The sequence below is a fragment of the Schistocerca gregaria genome, chromosome 5 (genome assembly GCF_023897955.1).
Source record: "Schistocerca gregaria isolate iqSchGreg1 chromosome 5, iqSchGreg1.2, whole genome shotgun sequence".
Classification (NCBI taxonomy): Eukaryota; Metazoa; Arthropoda; class Insecta; order Orthoptera; family Acrididae; genus Schistocerca; species Schistocerca gregaria.
Genome location: NC_064924.1, coordinates 481,453,723 through 481,475,201, shown reverse-complemented (window position 1 = coordinate 481,475,201; position 21,479 = coordinate 481,453,723). Strand labels below are relative to the sequence as shown.

Sequence of the window (21,479 nt, the reverse complement as noted above, 5' to 3'; positions counted from 1 at the left end):
TAGCTGTTGTACACTGTAATTCATAGAAATGTCTGATCTTAGAAATCTAATTAAATAATACTATAATACTTTAAACAAAACAACAATCATTCATACACAAGAAAGTTACTAAAACGCAAATTGGGGGAATGTTTATACCATTTTCCAACAGTTTACAATAACAGCTCTACACAAAAGATCACTATCAGGATGCACAGTATTTGCTTATTTTATAAATGAGGCTGCATTCACTCATCTGTATAAACACAAGTAAAATGAATACGATTACAAATATTCATTACAATCTCTGCTGTTATTGCACAGTTTGCTTGTCATTGCAGTATTGTGGAAAAAGTATGAAGCAGTCATCATTCAGGGATGAACTCATGGGATGAGCACACAACAAATGATGCTAATCCAAGTGACTTTAATTTAACATAACATAAATGAATTTAAGTTATAATGTAGTAATTCTAAAAACAGGGGTTTTAAGATATGGGTAAAAAAGAAAATAAAAAGAACATCTCAGCTGTCTGTGTTGGAGCAATTTTTATTGGGACTATGAAAAATTTCCATTCATGTGAACATCAGTTAATGGTGTCCAACACACTTCTGATATAAAAATAAGCAGGTATGTCACTGTATGATACATACTAGTTGCAATGCAGTACAGATTTACTGCTTCAAAAGCAGTTTCTTCCTACAGTCTCGAAAAATGCCTTTAATGGAATAAATAAAGTGCAGGTGAGTTGCCCCAAAGCAGCAGAAAGTCAATGCAATACTTGTTACTCATCATATAATAAATGCATAAAATGAGGCCTCGTTTGAACAATAATGAAGAAGAAATAATATAATACATCAAAACTGTCAATTCTGGATTATTTTTTACATAAATGGATGTACTCCAGCCTCAGCTGAAGGTGATGTAACTATCTTCCCAGAGCAATGACTTAATTTTACACTACATTTCTCCCTACAGCAAATTTTTTGTTTTTGTACAATGAACTGTTTAAATTTACATTTCTGGTAGTCAGCATATGTTTCCAACACTTCAACAAAGTTACTTGCCTCTCTTTGAAAACATTTCTTTCAAGGTTTTGTAGTGGAATAAATATGGAATGTTTACTAGAAGAAATGAGTATTACAGCAACTTTTCCTTTTCATTCAGAAAAGAATGTGACATTAGGAAGTAGGAAGGATTAAACACAATGAATTGTTGAACATACAATAGTTATATTTGGAATAAGCATGACATTTCACTGATTAACAGCATAAAAAATCATCCCTCTTATTTGTACTCATTTCCCTGTAAATTAGAAAGGAAATTCAAATCTTACATGACAGGAAAGCTATATTCCAAATGAAAGCAGCCATCTTTCAGAAAAAGGCAAAAATTTTGATAGCAAAGTTTTCACCAATTGCTTTTCAGGCCTTTATCCAAAAGTCTTATTTTCAGACTGGGAATACAGGGAGAAAATCAGAAGGCTATGTACAAACATACCATATAGAGTGTCCCACACACATACCACAAAAAATATATGGCATCAATCTAATGAAACGTTTAATAAATTTATAGTTCTGTACAAATTAACAATTATATTCGTGGTTTCTTAGGCAGAGATCCAAATGCTGAAATTACAGTCCCTTTGGTACCAGTTGCTGAAGTAGTTAGTGCAGGCTGCTGAACAAGCCCCGGCTTTAGAATGCCAGCTTGTGCACCAGCAGCTGTCGTATTGGACGCCAATAATGTACCCACTTGATCCCATTTTGATTTCCGGCGCATTTTATCCTCCTCCCCTGACCCAGCACCTCCAGCAGGTCGTTTGGCTGTCCCAGAAACAAATTCAACACGAGTCTTCTCGCGCCTCTCCTTTTCTCGACGTTCCATTTCTGCCTTCTGAACACGTGCCAGTTCCTCGTAAAATGATTCTTTTCCCCAGCGCAATGGATCGTACGCATGTGCGGGGTAGTTTGTGCCGAGTTCATTGATACTGCAGAACTGAATCAGCTTCTCATAAATGCTTGGGTTCCGAAAGTCCTGAGGAACAGAAAGATAACATTCAAATAAAAAAAACATAAATATGTAAGAAAAGTTCAGTCATGGTGCAAAACATGAAATGCGCAATGATGTGGAAAGGAAAAAAGTTTCATAAAAACTGGCCTATGTATTATAGCTTGAACAAAATAACTTTGAGGGAGGGGGGGTGGGGGGGGGGGGGGGCAAGGCGAGACAGTGCTGCTGGCATACAGCCAGACACACTTGATGAAACACTGTTTTGCCTGCAAAAAGTGTGAGCATGTTGTGCCCAAGAGAGAACTAAAACTGTCTGGTGACTATCTTCTACCTATGTTGTTACTGTTGTGGTTTTCAGTCCAGACATGCAGCTGTCCATGCTCATCTATCCTGTGCAAGCTGCTTCATCTCTGAGTAACTACTGCACTGAACCTGCTTAGTGTATTCATCTCTTCGTCTACCTCAACAACTTTTACCCTCCACGCTTCCCTCCAATACTAAATTGGTGAGCCCTTGATGCCTCAGAATGTGTCCTACCAACCGGTCCCTTCTTCTAGTCAAGTTGTGCCACAAATTCCTCTTCTTCCCAATCCCATTCAGTACATCCTCATTAGTTATGTGATCTACCCATCTAATCTTTAGGATTATTCTGTAGCACCACATTTCAAAAGCATCTATTCTGTTCTTATCTTAACTATTTATTGGCCAGGTTTCACTTCCATACATGGCTACACTCCCTACAAATACTTTCAGAAACAACATCCTGGCACTTAAATCTATACTTGAGGTTAACAAATTTCTCTTCTTTAGAAATGCTTTCCTTGCCATAGCCAGTTTATACTCTCTGCTTCGACCATCATCATTTATTTTGCTCCCCAAATAGCAAAACTCCTTTACTACTTTAAGTGGGTCATTTCCTAAACTAATTCCCTCAGCATCACCCAACTTAATTTGACTACATTAGATTATCCTTGTTTTCCTTTTGTTGATGTTCATCGTATACCCTCCTTTCAGGGCACTGACCACTCTGTTCAGCTGCTCTTTCAGAATTACAATTTTGTTGGCAAACCACCTCACAGTTTTTATTTCTTCTCCATGGTTTTTAATTTGTACTTCAAATGTTTCTTTTATCATTTACTGCTTGCTCAATATACAGAATGAATAACATCGGGGATAGGCTACAACCCTGTCTCACTCCCTTCTCAAACACTGCTACCCTTTCGTGCCCCTCGACTCGTATAACTGCCAACTGGCTTCTGCACAAATTGAAAACAGCCTTTCAAAAAGGTTCAAATGGCTCTGAGCACTATGGGACTTAAATTCGGAGGTCATCAGTCCCCTAGAACTTAGAACAACTTAAACCTAACTAACCAAAGGACATCACACACATCCATGCCCGGGGCAGGATTCGAACTTGCGACTGTAGCAGTCGCACGGTTCCAGACTGAAGCGCCTAGAACCGCTCGGCCACTCCAGCCAGCAAAAATAGCTTTTCGCACGCTGTGTTTTACCCTACTACCTTCAGAATTTGAAAGAAATTATTCCAGTCAACATTGTCAAAAGCCTTCTCTAAGTCTACAAATGCTCAAACCTAAGTTTGCCTTTCCTTAATCTATCTTCTAAGATAAGTCACTGTGTCAGTATTGCCTCGTGCGTTCCAACATTTCTTCATAATTCCTTCCCCAAGGTCAGCTTTTACCAGTTTTTCCATTCGTCTGTAAAGAATTTGTGTTAGTATTTTGCAGCTGTGACATTAAACTGATAGTTAAGTAATCTTCACACCTGTCAACACTGCTCTCTTTGGAAATGGAATTACTGAATTCTTCTTGAAGTCTGAGGATATTTCATCTGTCTCATACAGCTTCCTCACCAGATGGAAGAGTTTTGTCAGGGATGGCTCTCCCAAGGCTATCAGTAGTTCTAATGGAAAGGTGTCTAGTCCTGGAGCCTTGTTTTGACTTAGGCCTTTCAGTGCTCTGTCAAACTCTTCACGCAGTATCATATCTCCCATTCCATCTTCATCTACGTCCACTTCCATTTCCATAATATTGCCCTCAAGTATATCGCCCTTGCATAGACCCTTTCATCTTTCTGCTTTTCCTTCTTTGCTTAGTACTACTCCAGTTGAGCTCCTGATATTCATACACATGATTCTCTTTTCTTCAATGGTCTCTCTAATTTTCCTGTAGGCAGTATCCACCTTACCCCTAGTGATTATGCCTCTACATCCTTACATTTGTCTTCTAGCCATCCCTGCTTAGCCATTTTGCACTTCCTGTCCATCTCATTTTTGAGACATTTGTACAACTTTTCACCTGCTTCATTTACTGTGTTTTTGTATTTTCTCCTTCCAGCAATTAAATTCAATATTTCTTCCATTATGCAAGGATTTCTACTAGCTCTCATCTTTTTACCTATTTAATCCTAAGCTGCCTTCACTATTTAATCTCTCAAAGCTACCCATTCTTCTTCTGCTGTATTTCTTTCCCCTGTTCTTGTCAATCATTCCCTAATGCTCTCTCGCTGAAACACTCTACAACCTCTGGTTCTTTCAGTTTATCCAGGACCCATCTCCTTAAATTCCTACCTACTTAAAGTTTATTCAGTTTCAATCAACAGTTCATAACCAATGAATTGTGGTCAGAGTCCACATCTGCCCCTAGAAATGTCTTACAGTTTAAAACCTGGTTCCTAAATGTTTGTCTTACCATTATACTGGGTGTTACAAAAAGGTAAGGCCAAACTTTCAGGAAACATTCCTCACACAAAAATAAAGAAAAGATTTTATGTGAACATGTGTCCGGAAATGCTTAATTTCCATGTTAGAGCTCATTTTAGTTTCGTCAGTATGTACTGTACTTCCTCAATTCACCGCCAGTTGGCCCAATTGAAGGAAGGTAATGTTGACTTTGGTGCTTGTGTTGACATGCGACTCATCAGCACACAGCATCAACAGGTTAGTGTTCATCACGAACGTGATTTTGCAGTCAGTGCAATGTTCACAAATGCGGAGTTGGCAGATGCCCATTTGATGTATGGATTAGCATGGGGCAATAGCCGTGTCGTGGTACGTTTATATCGAGACAGATTTCCAGAACGAAGGTGTGCCAACAGGAAGACGTTCGAAGCAATTTAACAACATCTTAGGGAGCACGGAACACTCCAGCCTATGACTAGCGACTGGGGAAGACCTAGAACGATGAGGACACCTGCAATGGATGAGTCAATTCTTCGTGCAGTTGACGATAACCCCAATGTCAGCGTCAGAGAAGTTGCTGCTCTACAATGTAACATTGACCATGTCACTATATGGAGAACCAGTTGTTTCCGTACTATGTACAGCGTGTGCAGGCACTATCAGCAGCTCATTGGCCTCCACAGGTACACTTCTGCGAATGGTTGATCCAACAATGTGTGAATCCTCATTTCAGTGCAAATGTTCTCTTTATGGATGAGACTTCCTTCCAACGTGATCAAATTGTAAATTTTCACAATCAACATGTGTGGGCTGACGAGAATCCGCATGCAACTGTGCAATCACGTCATCAACACAGATTTTCTGTGAACGTTTGGGCAGGCATTGTTGGTGATGTCTTGATTGGACCCCATGTTCTTTCACCTATGATCAATGGAGCACGTTATCATGATTTCATACGGGATACTCTACCTGTGCTGCTAGAACATGTGCCTTTACAAGTACGACATAACATGTGGTTCATGCACGATGGATCTCCTGCACATTTCAGTCGAAGTGTTCGTATGCTTCTCAACAACAGATTCGGTGACTGATGAATTGGTAGAGGTGGACCAATTCCATGGCCTCCACGCTCTCCTGACCTAAACTCTCTTGACTTTAATGTATGGGGGTATTTGAAAGCTCTTGTCTACGCAACCCCGGTATCAAATGTAGAGACTCTTCGTGCTCGTATTGTGGACGGCTGTGATACAATACGCCATTCTCCAGGGCTGCATCAGCGCATCAGGGATTCCATTCATGTATCCTCGCTAACCGAGGACATTTTGAACATTTTCTGTAACAAAGTGTTTGCAGTCACACTGGTACGTTCTGTTGTTGTGTGTTTCCATTCCATGATTAATGTGATTTGAAGAGAAGTAATAAAATGAGCTCTAACATGGAAAGTAAGCGTTTCCGGACACATGTCCACATAACATATTTTCTTTCTTTGTGTTTGAGCAAGGTTTCCTGAAAGTTTTGCCGTACCTTTTTGTAACACCTTGTATAATCTATCTGAAACCTTCCAGTGTCTCCAGGTCTCTATCATGTATATAACCTTATCTCATGATTCTTAAACCAAGTGTTAGCTATGATTAAATTATGCTCTGTGCAAAATTCTACCACGCGGCTGCCTGTTTCATTCCTTACCCCCAATCCATATTCACTTATTACTTTTCCTTTTCTTCTACCAAATTTCAGTCCCCTATGACTATTAAATCTTCATCTCCCTTCTTGCTGTTGTTGTTGTTATTGTTCTTGTTGTTGTTGTTGTGGTCTTCAGTCCTGAGACTGGTTTGATGCAGCTCTCCATGCTACTCTATCCTGTGCAAGCTTCTTCATCCCCAGTACCTACTGCAGCCTACATCCTTCTGAACCCGCTTAGTGTATTCATCTCTTGGTTTCCCTCTACGATTTTTACCCTCCACACTGCCCTCCAGTACTAAATTGGTGATCCCTTGATGCCTCAGAACATGTCCTACCAGCCAATCCCTTCTTCTAGTCAAGGTGTGCCACAAACTCCTCTTCTCCCCAATTCTATTCAATACCTCATAATTAGTTATGTGATCTACGCATTTAATCTTCATCATTCTTCTGTAGCACCTCATTTTGAAAGCTTCTATTCTATTCTTGTCCAAGCAATTTATCGTCCATGTTTCACTTCCATACATGGCTACACTCCATACAAATACTTTCAGAAACAACTTTCTGACACTACTCGATGTTAACAAATTTCTCTTCTTCAGAAACGCTTTCCTTGCCATTGCCAGTCTACGTTTTATATCCGCTTCATCTCCCTTAACTATCTGAATAATTTCTTTTATTGCATCATATATTTCTTCAATATCTTAATCGTCTGCAGAGCTAGTTGGCATATAAACTTGTACTAGTGTGGTAGGCATGGGCTCCCTGTCTATTTTGGCTACAATTATGCATTTAGTATGCTGTTTGTAGTAGCTTAACCACACTCCCATTTTTGAATTCATTATCAAATCTACTCCTGCATTACCCTTATTTGATTATTTATGACACTGTATTCACCTGAGCAGAAGTCTTCTTCCTGCCGCCACCAAACTTCACTAATTCCCACTACGTCTAACTTTAACCTATCCATTTCCCTTCTAAATTTTCTAAGCTATTTGCCCGATTAAGAGACCTGACATTCCACACTCCGATTCATTTAACGCCAGTTTTCTTCCTCCTGATAACGACGGCCTCCTGAGTAGTGCCCATCTGCAGATCCGAATGGGGGACTATTTGACCACCAGAAAAATGTTACTTGAGGACGCCATCATCATTTAACCATACAGTAAAGCTGCATGCCCCTGGGAAAAATTACAGCTGTCATTTCCCCTCGCTTTCAGTCGTTTGCAGTACCAGCAGAGCAAAGCCGTTTTGATTAACATTACAGATCAGTCAATCATCCAGACTGTGGCCCCTTAAACTACTAAAAAAGTTGCTGCCCCTCTTCAGGAACCACACATTTGTCTGGCCTCTCAACAGATACCCATCTGTTGTCCTCCACCAATCACAAAGTTATTTTAATCAGACTACAGGTTGATGCAAAATTTTGCCCAGCATTACTTCCAATGTCAAATGTATTTACTCGGCATGGTAAAAAGGAAAGAACTGAAGATATTCTTCTAGAGTGTCTGAAACTGCCTGTCAACATTTACCACTTGTCTGATTCAACAGCTGAGTACATCTGGAAAAAGGAGTTTAAACAGCCAGACCTATCACAGATAACAACAAGGATGACAGGTAACAACGTACAGGAAATGCTGGAGATACGCAATAACTTTCCAACACAGTTCATACAAGCTTTTATCATTTCATGGAGTATTAAGATTTCTCCTGAGACACTACTACTTAATGCAGTCTCCCTTTTAATGAACTGTGACCACGGCAATGATAGGTTATATCTGTATTCCAATTAGTAGCACATAGCAGTTTTTGTGCAGATATTCCTTTTTTATGCTCAGTCATTTCTTTAGACTGTTGACAGTGACAAAATGGGACTGTTTTTGTCATTGTGGACTATCTGTAACTGGGTACTTCAATTTTGGGTGCATAGCAACCACAGCAGGCCACTTCAGTTACAACACAGGGATGCAAATGCTGCACAATATCTGACTGTTAACACTTCAAAATATTTGTTGATACTGATGAAGACCACAGTGGATTAAAGTATTTATACAGATGTAATCAAAGTGAGTGCTTGTCCTGTATCTGCAGAATGACTCACATTACAGAAGATCTCTCTGAAAGTGTAACACCACTTTCTTGCTGCATCTTTCCATGTGGCATTCCCCCAATTACAAGCACAGGCATTTCAAGCTGTCTTTGCTCTTCCGCATCATTTGAACAACTGAATGTCAAAACATTCTGCTTCTCCGTGCGACCCAATCCATTTTCTTTAGCTCATAAACAACTTTATACCTTTCTTCACACCTGTAAAATGTAATGTGTATGCATTGGCATATCACTAGCACTCCATATAACACATGACAAACGATAAAAAACCTCTGTAGCAACTATTGTAATTATGCATCAATTTGGAGCCACCACAAACCAGTTACTCTTTGAGAACAAAAGAAGCCAAAATTATGGATATTTTCTTGCAATTTATTACATTAAAACAAGGCCTCATATTACTGCCTCTGCATCGGCAATACAGTACCTTCAATTTGGAGCCACCACAAACCAGTTACTCTTTGAGTCCAAAAGAAGCCAAAATTATGGATATTTTCTTGCAATTTATTACATTAAAACAAGGCCTCATATTACTGCCTCTGCATCGGCAATACAGTACCTTCACCATATCATATTAGTGCTGTCACTACCAAGTACGATTCAGTGTGAAATGGATGTTGTATCAGACTCATAGCAGTTTCTGTATGTTATCTACTAAAGCTCTGTTCACACATGTATAAAAACTTCGTGTTTACTGTAAATTGTAATTCAGTGTGGAAGATTTTATTTAATCTGTTAAATTCTGCTACAAACTGTGCCCAAATGCCTGCAGTGTGCACTGGTTCATATTTACGTATAAGAGAAAGAGGTAATGGAAAACTTAAATGGAAGAACATTGAAAAAGAATCACCACGTTACTCAAAATCTAGAGGTATGGAAGATCAGTAATGGTGAAGAAGATTAACTGTTTTTGTATCCCACACTGCATTTTTTGTGCAACTCTTGATTGTGTGTCAGTCCAGGATGAACTTCAAGCCTGCTTTAAAGGGGAGGACAAGATCAATGCAGTAAATTAAATAAAACTTAAACAATGAATCTCAATAGTGCGAAGAAAAGTTGAATTTTTCTATAGGCAACCTGCATAAACATAAATCACTGTCTGTATGTATACAGGCTTCATCATATGTCTACATCAATAACCTGTATACCATCAAGAAGTGCGTAGCAGACAGTATGTCCCATTTAAAAAATGTTCTGTTTATCTATGCAACTTGGGCAGAATGACTGCCAAAATGCTTCCATGTGTGCTGTAATTATACAGTCCTTGTGTTTGTGGTCCACACGGAAACTATACATAGGGGTTGTAGTACACCCTAGACTGCTTAAAACTGGTTCCTGAAACTTTCACCTTCAAGTTTCTACTAGTAGAGGTTTTTCAGCATTTCCCTGACATTCTTCTATGGGTCAAAAAACGTAGGGTCATTCCTGCACCCTTTCTTTGTACACATTCTATATCTCCTGTTAGTATTTGTACAAATATTTTATGAGTAATCGAATTAAGTCGGGTGATGCTGAGGGAATTAGATTAGGAAATGAGACACTTAAAGTAGTAAAGGAGTTTTGCTATTTGGGGAGCAAAATAACTGATGACGGTCAAAGTAGAGAGGATATAAAATGTTGACTGGCAATGGCAAGGAAAGAGTTTCTGAAGAAGAGAAATTTGTTAACACCGAGTATAGATTTAAGTGTCAGGAAGTCGTTTCTGAAAGTATTTCTATGGAGTGTAGCCATGTATGGAAGTGAAACATGGATGATAAATAGTTTGGACAAGAAGAGAATAGAAGCTTTCGAAATGTGGTGCTACAGAAGAATGCTGAAGATTAGATGGGTAGATCACATAACTAATGAAGAGGCATTGAATAGAATTGGGGAGGAGTTTGTGGCACAACTTGACAAGAAGAAGGGACCAGTTGGTAGGACATGTTTTGAGGCATCAAGGGATCACAAATTTAGCATTGGAGGGCAGCGTGGAGGGTAAAAATCGTAGACGAAGACCAAGAAATGAATACACTAAGCAGATTCAGAAGGATGTAGGTTGCAGTAAGTACTGGGAGACGAAGAAGCTTGCACATGATAGAGTAGCACGGAGAGCTGCATCAAACCAGTCTCAGGACTGAAGACCACAACAACAACAATCTCCTTTGCAGAATTATTGTCGTTTCCTAGTATTCTACGAATAAACCATAATCTTCAACCTGGTTTACCTAAGACTAAGCCATTTTGTATCCCACCAAATTATTATAACCAGGTATTTAAAAAGACTTGAATTATTCATATTGTGACTAACTGATGTTGCTGTCACAAGATATTGTTTTTCTTTTCATTTTTTTCATTTTGTGGCGAGCACTATTATGCATTTATGAAAATTTACAGCAAGCTATCAAACTTTAAACCAACATGAAATCTTGATTGGGCGAATATTTACATAGGGTTTTCATACAATATTTTATTATAGCTAAAAGCATCATTTGCAAACAGTCTGATGTTACTATTAGAGTCTCCACATACGGAGCTACTCAAAAGGAAGGAACTGGTCAGTGATCAAACCTACTAACTGGTTACTGACTGGATGGCACTGCAGTTCCGCAAGTGGTCCTACAATGGAGGAATGGAAACAGCAATAAACACCTGTATGTTTGGAGGACAGAGGGTAGTGTATACTATTATGCATAAGCATCTTTCTGTCACACTTAGTACATCAAGTGTAGATTCAACCTCAGAAGTTGATGTAGTATTGTTTTAAGACGAATGAAATAATTAAGATCTTGGGTTCACTGATATATACAGCACAAATTTCAGGCTATTTGTAATAGAAAAGAAGAAGCTGACTGGGGAGATCCAAAACTGATAGTTCTTTATGGAATAGCTCCATAGCATTACGGTGATTTGTGCAGTTGATTTTTTGCTGTTAAGAACATGATACACACATATGAGAAAGGTACACAGCATACTTATAAAGATGACACACACATGTGCCATATATATTCAACATGTATCTAACAGGTTGCATATAGGGCTAGAAGGAGCGGATAACTTAAATGATATTTCAACTCTAACGTCCTTGCAATAAAATAAGCTAACATTTTGCATCTACAGACAAAAACCACACCACCTTAGGATTTAGCAGTCTTCATGATCATATATAGTGCTCCCACTTTTTTTTAATCACAATGAGGAAACAGTATGAAAATAACCTAAAAATTAATAGTTGCAAGTACCATGCAGCTCTTCAATCAGCACATAGCAACTGTGGGAAAAAATCATCAAATTAAACTATGTTACAGGCACCTCATACAGGTACAGTTAAATTACTGCCAACATGGAGTATGGAAACACCTCACATAAGTAGAAAAATTTTAATTATCATTTTCGCCTGCAAATATTGGATCTCACTGTGTTAAACCATTCGATAAATGTACTAACCTATCAAATTAAAGGGAGCAAGCAGACAGCTTATGGAGCACAAAATGAATGAGTAATTTATGTATTATGTACATACGGAAATGACTTGAGAGAGAGAGAGAGAGAGAGAGAGAGAGAGAGAGAGGGGGGGGGGGGGGGGGGGGGGGGGGAGCTGCTCCATTTTTCACTTAACAGAAAAATAATGAACTTAAGAAAGTTCTATTATATCTGTAAAATGATTGAGGAAAGTCCAATTGTAAACACAAAATTCACAGTAATTCTGTACATAAATATTTTTGTTTTTTAACTGTTTTATTCCTGTTCAATAAAGTTCTTCAAATTATTCTACTTTTCTAATCATAAAACTTACACAAAACTGAGATAATAACTAAAGGTCATAATTAAATGTTACAAACCTTCCGCTGTTGTATCACATGATTCATGTCCAAACCAGAAGACATCATCTTTTCATGCAGTCTACTAATTTTTTCTTGCAATTCATTTGAACAACGACCCTTTGGTTCAGAAAACAATATAACATCATTCACATCTGCTGGGTTTGCAGCAGGAGTCTCGCCTCCATCTTCAGGCTCCTCGCTGCCTACTGACACGCGCTGACCGCCTTCCTCGTCGTCGTCTGATACCACAGTTTCATCGTGGTACGACACAAGGCGGGCGACTTTGCTGCTCACAATAGAAACTTGTGTTGTTGTTGTTGTAATAGGTGCTGTGGCTGGAGGAGTGGCTGTGTTGGATACAACAGAGTTCACACTACTAGCACCTGGGGAATTTTCTTCCTCGCCTGCTTCATCTTCTGCCTCTGAATCAGTGTAAGTGGCTGTCAACGAGGCGAGGGCAAGACTTGGGCCAGACATATTGTTTCCTGCAAGCATTAAAACTGTGACTGTTAAATATTATACAAGTAACAGTTATTTTATTTTTAAACAACCACTCTCTTAAATATTGTATGCAATTACATTTCTGAAGCGTGAATTACTATTTATAATTATACAAAAATTGTGTAAGATTTAGGTAAAGCTCATAAATTAGATGAAAGTACTTTTGATTTAACAAGCAAGAATGGGAATTTCGGAGCCATATAAGAGAGTGCAACTTCAGTTACTTGTTACAAAATAAATGATTTGGCAATAGAAAGGTTGTCAGAAACTTTAACAAGGTGTAATGGCCTTTAGGATAAACAGTTGTATTGACAAACAGGTATATTAACTTTATATGAAGTTCTGTGACTAAAACTGAAATATCCATACTCTTACTTATTTCAATTTGACAGACACCATATGAGGCGGCACTTTGTGGGTAAAAAAAATGCAGAGGTTCTGACTACTTTAATAGTGACCTATTGAAAAGCAACTAACATACTAACACGAGGAAGGGAGAAAGAGGATATAGGGAGTGGGGTGGGGTGGGGTGGGGTGGGGTGGGGTGGGGTGGGGTGGGGTGGGGTGGGGGTGGAGGTGGGGGTGGAGGTGGAAGGGAGAGGAAGACGGAGGGAGACTGGTAAAGATGTGGCACACTCACAAAGAATTTCTTTGTTTCACTATAGAGAGGGGAAAAATTGAAATGAGCAAATATTCTTACAACCCAGCACTGTAGGGGGAAATAGATAAATATTTAATGGAAAATGCTCTTCTATGTACAGGATGACACACGGGAGACGGACGGTTCTGAACTGCGTAGTACTGAGGGCGTGGTGGTGTGAGGTGGTCATGCTGGGGATAGTTCTGATCCACAGAAGACGCCATTTCATTTAATCGTTCACTGTGGAGCAGTGGTACTTGCAACGTCGAGTGTTTGTCTATGACAGTTTCATGAAAAGTGGTGAGTCTATTATTGCTACAAAGCGATTGTTTTGTGCACAGTTTAATGTCGATCGACAAGGAGCTGTTCCGAGCCATAACACAATCCTCAGATGGGTGGAAAACTTCAGATCAACTGGAAACATACTGGATAAGAAGCATCCTGGCCCGTGGCACAGAGTAACGACACCAGAAAATGTTGAAAGGATAAGGCAAGCGGCAGCCAGAAGCCCAGGACAGTCAGCTAGACGTCATGCTAGTGAGTTACCAATCAATCGTGAATCGGTTAGACGAATTTTGCATAAAGAATTAAAATTCCATCCCTACAAAATGCTCATTGTCCAACAACTTAAGGAAACTGATATTGCTGTACAAGAAGACTTCACTTACAGAATGAAAGTGATTTCGGAGTCGAAGGAAAATGAAATTTTATCGACGAGCGATGAAGCTCATTTTCATTTAAACGGGACCGTGAATAAGCAAATCTTATGTTACTGGGCTCCAGAGCATCCACACCTTATCCATCAGCGTCCTCTACACTCAGAAAAAGTAACAGTCTGGTGTGCTGTTGGCATTACTGGACCTTATTTTTTTGAAAAGAACGGGGCCACAGTTACTGTTAATTTGGTTCATTACATTCGTATGCTTGAACATTCTTGAAAACAGAACTAAGAAGACGACGAATCCCTTTAAAAAGTGTTTGGTTTCAGCAGGATGGGGCAACATCGCACACCGCAAACACTTCAATGACAGTTCTTAGATGCGTGCTTCCTGGCTGGATTCTCACATTTTGGCAATATTCCTTGGCCTCCCAGGTCTCCCGACTTGTCAGTATGTGACATTTTTTCTGGGGGGGGGGACCTCAAGAACTGTGTTTATAACCACAAACCACAAAATTTGGACGGGTTGAAGAATGCAATCTTCCAAGAAATTGCTGCCATCCCTGCAGAGATTTTAGTCCGTGTGATGGAGGATTTTGAGAAGAGACTTGAGTCCTGCATTCGAAATGATGAACATCAACTGGACGACATCATTTTTCACAAATATCTTTGTTAACTAAAATGGCAAATAATGAGCTTTGATTTTGTGTAAATAAACATGCATTAATATTAAAGTTGGCTGAGTATGATTTCATTAAAAACCGTCCGTCTCCCGTGGGTCACCCTTTACAATATCATGTGGCAAAGAGAGTCAAAATGCTGTATGCATGTTACCCACAGTTTGAGGGTGGAAATAACGATCTGAACAAAACTGCCTGCCTCATCAAATATTGGTTTACTGTGTTATTGTATTCAAATGCTACAAAAAACAAAACTATATTCTCCAATACAGAAAAGAAATTGTAGTAATTGTTAACTGTACTGGGACATAGTAATGAAGCCATATATAAATTTTATCTCTGAAAATCAGGGGTGTTTCGAGAAACTAACTGCTTGCAATGGTTTGGTACCAAATAGGCAGGCAAGGAAGGTCATCTGGCCACCAGTTCAAATTAACCATGTCAAATCTGTGAAAACTGTGGGACAAAGGCAGAAGCTGAAGAAGAAGACTACATCAAATCTTCATCACCGTTCAAATTTAGGGTACATGCAGGACTCGGCCGCCAGTAATGAAAGTGACAAAAGTGGGAGCTCCAGATGGTCAACTGTCAACTGTTCCTTAAGAGGAGGGGTGGGATTCTGATGTGGATCAGGTGATGCATAGCCATTTATATCACAGTTTCCAGACGATGGTTGGTTCAGTGGAAAGAGCACGGAGTGGAATCCGAGGGTGAGAGGCCCAATTCCCTATTTGGAAACATTGTTTCATTTCCATTTTACCATTACTTACACAGCAGGTGAATCGAAATATTGCTCAACATATTACCTTTCTGATAAAAGGTGCAAAATGGAAAGTAACAGGAAAATTTGGGATTGCACATAAATAACCAACAAAGAATTGTACTTACAGCATCCATGAGGACACAGAAAATAATTTTGCAAAATGGAATTGTAATTAAAGAGATCAATCAAACAGGTATGTCAAGAATTCTCATTTGTTGTCGTCAATCGAAATACTCTTTTTTATATCCTGTATAATAACATATTTACACTTGTATGTTCTCTTTCCAAATTCCCAGTACCAATCAACTTGTAACTGAACACAGACCATCAATAGGCAAATGATTCCTTGTGAAATTACAGGATATGAACAAAGTGGCGAACTCACATATAGCACGATATACTGTAACCCTTTCCAGAAAATTATTAGCAACATTCTACATATGCCTACAAAAGAGTACTGGTTCACTTTGGCCAAGGCTCCAAAAAATGGTGGACAAGTATGTGGCAAAATACAGGAATGTTGTTCATCAAAATCTGGGAAATCTACAACAGCTTAATACAAAAAGTTTTTGACTGATGTGATGAAGCCCTACAGTCCAATATGCAGGAAAACTTGTTTTTTCTGTTAACTGACTCATGGGGAGGACAACCAATTCCACAATTATATGATATTTCAAAATGAAGGATTGCTCTCGTATAGTACCCCCAAATGCACTTCAGTACAGCAACTCTGTGATGTATATCTTTTATCAACCAGTAAAGAATTTGATCAAAAAACTTCAAAAATAACTCATTAACTAATCATGAGAGGAAAGGGAGTCACCTCCAGAGAAGAATGTATCAAAATACATTCCAAATAAAGATTCCAAGACTTACCAAGCGGGAAAGCGCCGGCAGACAGGCACATGAACAAAACACACAAACACACACACAGAATTACAAGCTTTCGCAACTGGCAGTTGCTTCGTCAGGAAGGAAGGAAGGAGAGGGAAAAATGAAAGGGTGTGGGTTTTAAGGGAGAGGGTAAGGAGTCATTCCAATCCCGGGAGCGGAAAGACTTCCCTTAGGGGAAAAAAAAAAAAAGGACAGGTATACACTCGCACACACACACACACATATCCATCCGCACATTGATCATGTGCTGAACTTAGGTTGATGAACAACAATGGGTGCAAAGGTTGGGTAGTTATGTTGTCTCCAGATCACGTTAAAGGGTGGGGAAATTCAAGAAAATTTCGACAAAAAAATTTTTCGAAAAAAGTTTCGAAAAAATGATTTGCGAAAAAATAAAATTCGAAAAAAATTTTTTGAATAAAATCTCGAAGAATATGTGTGTAAATGTATTCAAAGGACTGGTTATGTACTGGCAGGTTATGATAATGAGGCTAACAATTGTTTGATGAAGAAATAATAACGTGTAAACCTGTGGGAAGCTGCTAGAAAATGATCGGTTTTGTGGGAAAAACGGGAATGGAAATAAAACGAAAGTTGTCGAAAAAAACTGAGATGGTTGTGTAATGGGTGAAAGGAACTGAAGCTGTGAAATAGTATTCACGAGTTTACACGAAATGTTTGTAAACTTGGAACAATGGATTTTATAGCAGCGGTTATGTTGAAAGCGTTGAAAATTTTAGGTTATGGTTTGGAAGTAAATTACGTATTATTGAGTATAATTAGGCAGGATAAAATGTATGGTAGATTACGGAAAAATGGAAGATGAATACAAAGTGGAACTTCTTGTACAAACGAAAAGAGAAAGTAAGACGATAGAGAAGATTTCGAAATGCAACAGAGACAATAACAAACGTAATTGTTGGGTTCAAATTAATGACGATGTAAATAAAACAGAAAGAAACTTCCACATGGGAAAAATATATTAAAAATAAAGATTCCAAGACTTACCAAGCGGGAAAGCGCCGGCAGACAGGCACATGAACAAAACACACAAACACACACACAGAATTACAAGCTTTCGCAACTGGCAGTTGCTTCGTCAGGAAGGAAGGAAGGAGAGGGAAAAATGAAAGGGTGTGGGTTTTAAGGGAGAGGGTAAGGAGTCATTCCAATCCCGGGAGCGGAAAGACTTCCCTTAGGGGAAAAAAAAAAAAAAGGACAGGTATACACTCGCACACACACACACACACATATCCATATCCGCTTGTGCGGATGGATATGTGTGTGTGTGTGTGTGTGCGAGTGTATACCTGTCCTTTTTTTTTTTTTTTTTCCATATCCGCTTGTGCGGATGGATATGTGTGTGTGTGTGTGTGTGCGAGTGTATACCTGTCCTTTTTTTTTTTTTTTTTTCCCTAAGGGAAGTCTTTCCGCTCCCGGGATTGGAATGACTCCTTACCCTCTCCCTTAAAACCCACACCCTTTCATTTTTCCCTCTCCTTCCTTCCTTCCTGACGAAGCAACTGCCAGTTGCGAAAGCTTGTAATTCTGTGTGTGTGTTTGTGTGTTTTGTTCATGTGCCTGTCTGCCGGCGCTTTCCCGCTTGGTAAGTCTTGGAATCTTTATTTTTAATATATTTTTCCCATGTGGAAGTTTCTTTCTGTTTTATTTACATCGTCAAAATACATTCCGTCATACGTAACCAGCTATGCATGCCAATATTATGTGAAATGGTGTGTTATGCATGGTTGATGCCAAAATGTGCAATGAGAGGAAACCTTTTATGAATATAAACCAAGCTTGTTTCAATTTAAAAATTGAAACAACCATGTAATAGTAAAAATGTGGCTTTTATAATGTGTGAAAGATACCACGAGAATAACTGCTTTTTGTTTTACAATGAATGTCGCCCCAGCACATGTGTATCATCAACCGTAAAATAATAAAAACATATAATTTTTATAAGAAGCTGTTTTCGTGTATACCTCACAATCCCTTCCTAGAAATTCATTTGCAATCCCAAATTTTCCTTTGTCTTTCCTTTCCATCCCTTTTACGAAAATATCAATACATATGATATATTAAATGTTATTTTGGTCCATCTGCAGTGCAAGTAACATAAAAACAAAAATGTTTCCAAATAGGGATCAATCCCACACCCTCAGGTTACTGGCCTGTACTGTTCCTGCTGAGCCAAGCACTGCCTGGTAACTATGCTAACATAAGTGGCTTATGTCTTACCCAATTTACACCAAAAATGTCATTTTTTTCTGAGCTCATAGCCATCTGGAGTGCCCACTTCCGTCACTTTCCATCACTTTGATTTGTGGTCAGGCCCTGCATACATTATAAATCTGAATGTTAGCATTGCTGACAAATGGGCATGGTTCCTTTGTCAATAATGATACTTGAAACTTTGTAAGTAGGCTTTCACAGAATATTTTGTACATATCATCAAGTATATGCCATTTCAGGTTTTTCATCATTTCTGTGGCACTCTCCTGTGGACCAGTCATGATGTGTATGTTCAATATCCTGTTATACTTCACCACCAGATGTTCAGGACAAGAGGGCTCCAATTAAGCCACAACCTGAAAGCCAGACAGGTATGGTTTAACTGAAGTGGTTGATGTGTTTCTTAAAATGGTTGTTCCGTTTTACAGACAGATTGACAACAGAGGGCAAATGCAAAACCCCAAATGCATTGTAACACTTCACCAAGGCACTGACGTTTCCTTTGATTAACAGCCCTCTTGGAAACTCATGGATGCAGGCAAACACTTGAAGCAATCTGCTGGGGAGCCACCTGCCCGTGCTGTGAAGCGCCGCAATTAGGAACACCTGAGAGCAATGTGGGAATTCCCAGGATACATGCCAGTCACCATGAGACTCAAAATTTTTTCACTCTGTACAAAGATTGGGAGGAGTGGTTACGCAGTGTCAATCATTCACTGGGCAAGATGGAAAACTGTACTCACCAATGACATAGATGATATTATATGGGAAATTCATAACCAAGGAAAACAAAGAAGAAAAAAACACACAAAATTGCAGCTGAGAGATGAGACAGAAGAGAGAGAGAGAGAGAGACAGAGAGGGAGAGAGAGACGATCAGATAGTAGAAATAGAACAGCAGAGAGTGAGTAAGAGGAGAGACAGACAGAGAAAAATCAGTCAGTCAGTGAGTGAAGATAATGATCAATCAATTATTGAGAGGACGACTCAGAGGTGCCAGAGAAGAAGTAATTTTGAAGCTTTTTCACATAAAAGCATTCTCACTTTGCCACAGAACACATGTCAACCTATGGTCAGACTTCGAGACAGCTCCCTGCATTCATTCCGATTTCTAGTATCACTTTGTAACATACTCACTTTCCATTTTATGCCAAACTGGACTTTTTGTGATGGTGATACTTGAATCTTAAGTATCCAACTGTGTTTTCCTTGGCCAACTTCAGCTTCCAAATATCACATTGACTTCACCTTTGCAAGATAATCACTGCACACAACAGGCACTGTGTGTGAAGACAACAACACTGTAATGACTATGCTCTATCTTGAGAAGGAGGCACAGTCTTAAGATATCCAGGGCATCTCTGCAGAGCCTTGAATCACACAAGATACAGATGGCATGCAGCCATATGACATGAGAGAAAATCAACATGTCACATTGACATCGCTTCAGCTGCCTATACTTGCAAGTGGTGAAATGAAGTGATTACCCCCCCCCCCCCCCACACACACACACACACTTTGGCCAATTACTGAGTTGAGTCCTGTCAAATTGGCCATGATAGTATACTTGTGGTGTTAATAACTATAAATGTTCTTAGGTGTTTATCATTTTTCAATCTGAATTCATTACATTTTGGAACGCAATGTGGGGCAACCTCATTTTCAACTAAACAATAAAAGCTTTACATTTTAGTATCCAAAGTATGGCAATCTCATATGCAGATTAATTTACATCAATCAGTTATTCGAATTCATTGCATATTTGGTGCTCAGGGTGGGGCACCCTTATGAGCACGAATCCATCAACTGGATTCATTGTATTTTGGTATCCAGTGTAGGGCCATATCCTGTTTGATACTAGTGAAATCGGTGAAGCTTTGCAAATGCTACATGCGTATGGGAACTGGAAATATGTTCTAATCTGAGGTATCCCTGAGAATTGAATCAGGACACAATGTTTGACTCACTTTTGCCACTTCAGCCATTTTGAAACAATGGAACTCAAAATTATAATAAATTACATTGAATATGAATGAAAAAGACTCCTTTGTTTTCATTTTTGATTTTTATTTTCTATATCACTTCTTTAAAAAAAATCTGTACAGAAAGCAATAATAAAACTAACAGTTCATGAATGGGCAAAAAACGCTGAACATAAAACAATAGCCTACGTATTTGAATACCTGACCTTGAGCCTTGTTTACTTATATCGCAAATGAAACCTTAACTCGCAACTGAAGTCACTTAAAATTAACGGATAAATCAGTTGGGATCATTGGTACACAAGGTACAAGAGAGTCCAGCTGTTGGATCTGTAAGAATAGTGGCTTTAACGACATTATTTCACATAGTTTTAATCTGCAATTGGGAAGCATTAAAAAGTTTTGGGTGATTCAGATTGCAAAGCAGTATTCTATTCACAAGCTGATAGCCATACGTACAAATATATTGGATTTCTGTTGAAAGCGACTGTGCGGAAGAAAACAAAACAGCACATTACTAAGTACACAATTTTTGTTTAAAATTATATATACAGAGAAACAATAAATACCTATAGTATAAACAAGTTGTCTAATGATTTCGTTGGTTGGTTGATTTGGGGGAGGGGACCAAACAGCAAGGTCATTGGTGTCATCGGATTATGCAAGGAGGGGAAAGGATGTCAATCCTGCCCTTTAAAAGGAACCATCCTGGCATTTGCCTGAAGCGATTTAGGGACATCACGGAAAACTTAAATCAGGATAGCTGGACGTGGATTTGAACCCTATATAGTCTGTTTTCGACTGTGTGTGTGTGTGTGTGTGTGTGTGTGTGTGTGTGTGTGTGTG

The 21,479-nt window shown here is 39.0% G+C and overlaps 1 protein-coding gene across 2 annotated transcripts in view; it reads right to left on the bottom strand.

Moving 5' to 3' along the window:
• Window positions 1-511: 511 nt before the first annotated feature.
• LOC126273099 (SAP30-binding protein-like) overlaps window positions 512-21,479 on the bottom strand; it is a 39,355-nt gene continuing 18,387 nt past the window's right edge. For both annotated transcript variants that reach the window (XM_049976524.1, XM_049976525.1), the window contains exons 2-3: window positions 12,299-12,765; window positions 512-2,017 (exon numbers count right to left, since the gene is read on the bottom strand). In XM_049976524.1, the coding sequence (XP_049832481.1) occupies window positions 1,574-2,017; window positions 12,299-12,765 (911 nt within the window). In that variant the 3' untranslated portion in view covers window positions 512-1,573. The remainder of the gene's footprint in view (window positions 2,018-12,298; window positions 12,766-21,479) is intronic.